Here is a 7,821-nt window from a genome sequence, read left to right as displayed (position 1 = left end):
TTACACTCGAGATGATCGAGAGAAATTTGGTAATATCATACCTTTGAATGTAACATCAATTGGTGAAAAGTGTTTTAATTGGTGCAGCTATTTGAGTAGTATTACGATACCATTAGGTGTTACATCATTTAGCGATTGGTGTTTCAGTGGATGTAGTAGTCTCAGCAGTATGATTATACCATCAAGTGTCACATCAATTGGTTATCAATGTTTCAGTTATTGTAACAGTCTTAAAAGTATTACAATACCACCAAGTGTCACATCAATTGATAATTATTGTTTTTATGGATGTGATAGTCTCAGTAGTGTTACTATACCATCAACTGTGTCATCAATTGGTAATCATTGTTTTTGTTTTTGCAGTAGTTTAAGCAGCGTTACAATACCTTCAAGTGTCACATCCATTAAAGATAGCTGTTTTTATAAATGCGATAGTCTTAAAAGTATTACAATACCATTAAATGTGAAATCAATTGATTATAAATGTTTCAGTAAATGTAGTAGTCTCAGCATTGTTTTTATACCTTCGAGTGTGAAATCAATTGGTGCTTTTTGTTTCAGTTATTGTAGTAAGCTAAGCAGTGTTGTTATACCATCGAATGTCACATCAATCGGTGATTATTGTTTTTATGAATGTAATAATCTTAGCAGTGTTACAATATCATCTAATGTGACATTATTTGGTAGTTATTGTTTCCCATCAAATACAATTGTTCAACATTGTTATTGAAATGACTTAGTTGTTACTTATTTGTTTTTTGAAACAAATAACCCAACAATTCATTAAACAATTTCTTATTGTTATCATTATCAATACTTATGATGTAAAAATAAGTATTTTTACAACATAAGATTAAAAAAATACTTATTTTAAAAACGGGTTTAAATAAACAACTTTTAAACAAAAAAACATAAAATGATTAGTAACAGAGTGTTTTTTGTAAATATTTGCTCATTAAATCAGTTGAATGTATAGTAATAACAAATTAATAACAATAACTATCATATTTTTTAATTGTTACATATAATTTAGTATTAAACAATTAATATGTATATTTTAACATACAAATGATTATTATACATTATTAACTACTTTATTTAGTTGTTCATTTTGTCTTATTTTCAAATAATAATTTTAAATGATACTATTTTATTATTTCGTATTTATTATTGTTTTCAATATAGATTTATCATTAAATTAATTTTATAATGTTAAAAACCAATTTATTTTCCAAATATAGTAAAGGAATAAATAATGATTTTCACAAGAAAAAACACATTATAGAAAGAAAAACCCAATTATGTTTTACTCATATAACATTTAAAGAGTCTTCATAGCGCCGAGCAGTCATTATTAATGAACCACATCTTTGCTTTAGTATTACCAAGTTTTATCCAAACCAATATTAAATAGCTGTCAATTTTAATTGTTTTAAAATTATTAGTCAAATAGTCAAAAACTTATTTATGTTATTTGTTGTATTATTAGTTATATCGGTTTTTATCATAATTATATTATTTTTGTATTTTTTATTTTTTGTGTTGGGAAATTATTTTAACATTTTCATTAGTTACAACTTTTGGAAAATAAAATTATTACAGATTGACTATACCACATACAGATATGGTACAAAGGTTTACCAAAAATAACAACTGAACAATTTCGATACCATCGTTAAAAGTGAAATATATAAAGTCGTATTTGACCATTTTAAAATAAATACATGAAAATTTGTTTATTTTCATTTAATTAGTATTTAAATAGTGAATGAAAACTTTATACTTGTCTGAACTTTAATTTTTTCTTTATACACATTTTTAAAAATGAAAAAATACAAGAGATTATTTCAATTTATTATATCGTTTACAACAGAGCAAATTATTATGTTTATAAATACAAACATATTAAAAACAACATGAAATATTTTATACATAATTTTACTTAACTAAACAACGACACATGTTTTGTTATATTTGTCATCAACTTGTTTTTGTTTGTATTTAGTTCGTACAATATCATTTACCACTTCGATAAAAATTTCATTGATATTTATTTTATTTTTTGCAGATGTTTCATAAAAAGAAACTCTCCACTCTTCAGCAAGTTTTTCACCTTCTTCAATAGACACAGTTCTTACACTCTCTAAATCACTTTTATTACCACACAAAACGATTGGAATGTGTTCAATATATGCTTTCTGTTGTGTTGTGTATATTTTCTTTCTGAAATAATCAAGTTCGTCAAATGAAACCCTATCTGTGATCGAGTATACAACTAAAAACCCATCAGCGTTACGTGTGTAAACGTCACGAATAGTGGAATATTCTTCCGAGCCGGCTGTGTCTAATATATCTAAAACATAGGATTTGCCATCAACTTTCATTGTGACAAAATAGCTGTCTTCTATGGTTGGGTCGTAAGTTTGAACAAAAAAATCGGACACCAACCGGACGGTAATAGAAGACTTACCGACAGAGCCAAATCCAAAAACAACAATTTTGGTTTTCTTTGTTTCTTTTTTATACATTAATTATATAGATTTTATTGTTTCATGTTATTTAAACTTCACTCTTTTAATTGTTTTTAAAACTTGATTTATATAAAACAATGAACCATTTATTAATTAATAAGTTAATTATAGAATAGGTGGTGTTGAGTGAAAACAAACAATTAAATTATCACATCATGGTCTTAAAACAAAATTATAATTGTGCTACAATATGAAGAATATTTTGTCTTGCAGGTTATAATTTGTTTACACCTATGAATGGTAAAATTTTAAATATTTTATTATAAAGTGACTTCCCCAAGGTGTGCAAGTTAAAATTATTAGTCTTTTTTACAGGGAAAGGGCGTGCAAGACTAAATTTTAGTTCAAAAACATTTTATTAAAAAAATGTTATTCGTTTCCAAATTGTTTCAAAAAACACACAACCCTTTAATGCTTGAATTAATAAACTACAAAAAGCAAATTAAATTATAAAAATTGGGTAATGGTTTGTCTATGTGTTTAATGTAAAAACTGTTTTGTTTCAAGAACGTGAATAACTGTCGATGTCTCTTGTGTCAGCGTAATTCAAAGCGACAAGAAGAAGTATGATAAACATTATGTTTTTCTCTGTGCCATTTTATAGCAAACAATAACAAATAGTCTGTTTAATAGGTGCAGTTCATTGTTACAAATCGATGTGTACTGTTGTCCAGAACTGGTACTTCGATAATTTCCATTGGGTCGCTTTCCCGAAATTGTTGCATAATTTATTGTATTCGAAGTGTGAAAGTTAAAAATTGCAACGTCACAAGGTGTGCAAGTTAAAGTATAATTTAGTAATAACTTCGAAATTATAATTAATAATTAAACTAAAAATAATCTTTTTTTTTCAAAATTTCAAAAAATTAATGATTCTATTTTTTTAATAAAAAAATTATAAATGAACTATACCTTAACTTGCACACCTTTAAACTAACTTGCACACCTTGGGAAGTCACTTTACTCAAATATTTATCATTTTTTTTAAATGTGACTTAATTTTTTATTTTTTAATATTTATTTGTAAAATAATGAAAGGAAATTTGGTGTTGAATAAACAACAAATCAAAAAATTGGGAGAGACTGTTTGAAAATATATTCAAGGTGGTTTGACATTAACAGGATTATTTTTAGAGAGAGGTAAATTGAGTCGATTTGTAAAACAGATACAGAAATGTAAATAATGTATTATCAATTCCAGTTTTATTTAATAATAATGAATATCATAATACTTATAATATCAAACATTAAAATTGGTGTTTGTAAATAACTTTTAAAATTGCTGATTTGTTAATATTTTAAATAATAAATATGTTGAAGATAATACTTACATAATTATTATTATATTATTATTGTAAAATAGTTGTTTAAGATCATCACTGTTAAATAATTGTGACATCAATATCATTAAAATTTATATACTTTATTATTATATTGTATATTTATCAACAATATTTGAAAAAGTGAATATTATGTATAAACACATGTTATTTTAAGCAGGGTCGGCCAAACGATAGTGTTATTGAAAAAAAACTGATAAATATGTTAAATAACATTGATTTTTTATATTAACACTTAAATAAACAGAAGAGTAAAAATGTGCATTACCTATACACAGGGTTTTGATGATAAAAAATAAATAATTAATTTTTATTTTTTTATTATCTTTATAATTAAAAGTTATACTATAACTTATATGATAGGTAATATTATATAAACAAACTACAAATAAATATAAAATCGATAAAATGTGAATCTTATCCATATATAAAACGATTTTACTATTTTTATTTATTTATCTTTTGCAAAAAAACGAGAACTTTAAAAATAAACGAGTTCTGATGGCTTTCGATGAAAGTGAACAAATCCAAGAAATGACAGAAGGAATGTATTATGCTATTGAAAGACGATTGTTTACAAACGAAGATGTTGTAGACACGTGTAATTACCAAAACGATAATACGGAAACTTTAACTAAAGAGGATGAAAGCGAGTATTCATCAAGTTAAAATATTTCTGAAACAAACAAACTTGGAAAAGAAGAGCCTCCCGACTTGACACCAGAAGAAACTGTTACAATAGCAAAAGAAAGACTGGAACAAAAATTAAAAACAAAGCAATACAACAGACATCGGAATAGAAACGTAGAGTTGAAAGAGTTTACTCAAAATTATGAAAAAACGTGTGGGTGTAAAGAAAAGGGATTACTATGGAAATCTCAATGCCAATTAAAAAGTGAAGACGTGAAGTTCCATGAAGAAGGTTTTGAAGTTACGGGTATCACCGAGTGTGATTCAGAGTCAAGTGTATTTTTCAAATTGATGGATTCCCAAATGTTAGAATGGATTCTTAAATGTTCGAACCAGAAAATACCAGTTGAAAAAACAATCCAGGAATTCTCTCAATATATATTTGACTTCAATAAAGTACTGGCTCCAATCGACACCTTTGAATTTGTTTTAACTAACAATGAAGTTAACAATCACTTTGGATTTGAGGATTTTACCAATTCTTTTTGGAAAAACAAAAGTTTCATTTCAGAATGGATGAACAAACGCGTTGATTTGTGCGAGATTTACACATGACTGAAATATTTAAACGTGTTGTGTCAAATAAAACACTTTGACAATCTTACTTTATCGGATAGATACAACAACTTGACAGCTCTAAAGAAATTAAATATTTGTACAACTGAATCAATTATTCTTAACATAGAAAAACTCTCTTGTTTAAATTCGCTTGTTTTAATTGACAATACTCCTCAAAGAAACACAAACATAATGCCTTTCACACTTGATGAAATTAAAGCTTTTGTAGGTCTTGTAGTCAAATTTTCTCTTTCACCAAACAAGAGTTTTATTGAATTGTACAAAAAGAATGATGAAATAAGATAAGTACTACCACAACTTCGTTTTAACATTTAAAAGGTATACATAATGCGTTTTTGGGAAATGATGTTAAAAAATAACAAAACCATTCAAAAATATAATGTTATAATAATTTAAATAAAATAGTAAAAAACTATAATATTAAACTAGTCTTAGCTTAAAAAATTGATGTTCTTTAAAACACTGGAAGTTAATTTGGACGATAATAATGCGAGAATAAAAGAACATTTGATAAAAACAACGAATTGCCAACTAAACTGTTTTTCAAAACTCTGTACTAGGACGTCCCAATTTTTTAGACAAATAATTTCTAAATAATTTTTCCTTTGCTTAACCCTCATTTTTTGTTATAAACATTTATTCGAAAAAAACAAAATAACGAACATGATTTTTTTTTAATTTTACTTGACAAAAAAATTTTGCATGAAAAATTTACTTGAAAAATATATAAAACAAACTTGGGATTAAATTTTTGATTACCATAACACAAATTTTGCCAAAAAACGTAAAACACAACTTCATAATTCAATGTCTATGTTTACAGTATCACCAAGTTGTGTTTTGGATAAAAATGAAAAGTACTAACGAGTAAAACAAGCATTGAGAGAAAATAAATAGGTTAAGATGATACAATTGAAAAGTTTTTTTTATTTTTAACTGTTTATTTTATTTAAGACTCTTTTGATTAATAACCTTGATTATTTAAATGTTTGTTTTATGTTATCGATTACTTTTTTAATTGTTAAAATAATAAAAACTGATTGTTAGTAAAAGTGTTGTATTATTTGATGCAATAATGTCCTTCATCACATCATTTGTTTATTGTTATATTATTGTTTATCTTGTGTTTGTTAGAAATATGTTGTTTTACTGACGTTTAGTCACAAAATAAACCACTGACCAAATAACAAACCTAGAAAATCGGGAAAGATTTGCCTAAAATTTGGGTATTTTCCCGATTTTTTGTTCGATAATTGAAACTGTATTGATTTTTAAGGGTTTTAAACCGTGTACCGTTGTTGGTCCAACAAACAGAAAAATAAAAAATAAAACAACCAAAAATGGTAAATAATGGGAAATTAGGACAAAAAGTTTTTATAAATTTTGGAAACGGTACAAAGTTTATAAATACAGTTTACAATTATTCAAAAAAACAACTTCAAATATCGAAAACAAAACGGAAGCCCGAGTAGAGGTCGTCTCTTAGAAACAATAAAGGCTCTTCTTGAACCGTTCAAAGATGGTCATCACATTATTTTTTCTTGATAGTCTCTATACAACTTATGAAATTCTTTAATATATCCAATCTACAGGAAATTACTAAACTGTTTTTCAAAAGTCGGTACTTTACCAATTATTAGTGGAAACCCTTTTATAATAAATTCCCGTTTTTTAAAGTTTTTTTGTTGTTTTCATTTATTATTTCCATTTAAAAAAAGAAAAAAACGGTACCGACTTTTTAACCCTCAAAACCAATACAGTTATAAGTTTCAATTAAAATTTCGGGATTTCAACGAAAAATTAGAACAAACTTGTCCGATTTTTTGAGATTGTTATTCAGTCTTTTTCACTGTTGAGATTCTCAAAAAATCGGCATTTTTGCCTTTTGGTAATGGACGAGTAGTTTGAATGGGTGAGATAACCGTATCTTACCTCTCACATTACGACTCTCCCCCACTTTTGAAAATAGGCGATGATGTTGTTTTAACTTGTTGTTATTTCATAATAGTCTTTTAAAAAACAAACTTTGAAACACCACACATTTTGTATAGTCGTTTTTTTTCAATAATCTTTTCTTTGTGTTGTAAGTGTTAATGAAATTAAAAGATTTTTATTATTTGTTGGTTCATTAACATTTTCTTCTTAAAAGAGAAAAAGTCGGTTTTACTCACGGCAAAAACAACCATATGGTCAAGCAAAATTTTTGAAGAAGTAAGTTATTTGATATTTTCCCTGTTATTTTTTATTTAATTTTTTAGCTTGGTCTAAATTCAAGGTTCAGTCAAGTTTGTTTTTTGAAAAATAAGAGGGAAAAAATAAGCAAAAAAACGATGTCAAACAAAATCAAAAATATTTAGAATCATTTACTTTAAAAAGTCGGGTCCTTTCGGTACCGACTTTTGAAAAACAGTTTAGTTGGTTCTCAACAGCCAAAACCAAATACCTTTCGTCCCAAAGAAATTGCCGCCCTTTTCTTCAAAACACTGATGAACCAGATAAAAATGGAAATGCCTGATCTTGTAAGACCTAATATGTTCGTTGGTGTTCCCGTAAAGATGACTGCGGAAGCTGTTCAAGAATTGACCGAGGCTGCCAAGTTGGGTGGTTTTGAAACTGTTGATATCATCACTGAGCCAATAGCAACAGTTCTCTATTATTTGGATGCAAACAAGGAATCAGCA

The 7,821-nt window shown here is 26.5% G+C and overlaps 2 protein-coding genes across 2 annotated transcripts; one reads left to right on the top strand and one right to left on the bottom strand.

Annotated features, from left to right (window-relative positions):
- Positions 1-13: 13 nt before the first annotated feature.
- EIN_286810 (leucine rich repeat containing protein BspA family protein) lies at positions 14-730 on the top strand (the record flags this gene model as incomplete). The annotated part of the gene is made up of 1 exon (XM_004256058.1): positions 14-730. A coding segment is annotated over one exon (717 nt), but the record flags the coding sequence as incomplete, so codon positions are not given.
- A 1,216-nt stretch (positions 731-1,946) lies between these two features.
- EIN_286800 (hypothetical protein) lies at positions 1,947-2,528 on the bottom strand (the record flags this gene model as incomplete). Its single annotated transcript, XM_004256057.1, has 1 exon — positions 1,947-2,528. One exon carries the CDS (start codon positions 2,526-2,528, stop codon positions 1,947-1,949), a length of 582 nt encoding a protein of 193 aa, XP_004256105.1.
- Between the last annotated feature and the right edge of the window lie 5,293 nt (positions 2,529-7,821).

The sequence above is a fragment of the Entamoeba invadens genome (genome assembly GCF_000330505.1).
Source record: "Entamoeba invadens IP1 unplaced genomic scaffold scaff_1105074725615, whole genome shotgun sequence".
NCBI lineage: Eukaryota > Evosea > Mastigamoebida > Endamoebidae > Entamoeba > Entamoeba invadens.
Note: the sequence above shows the minus strand (reverse complement) of the source record. Positions and strands in the feature narration are given on the sequence as shown.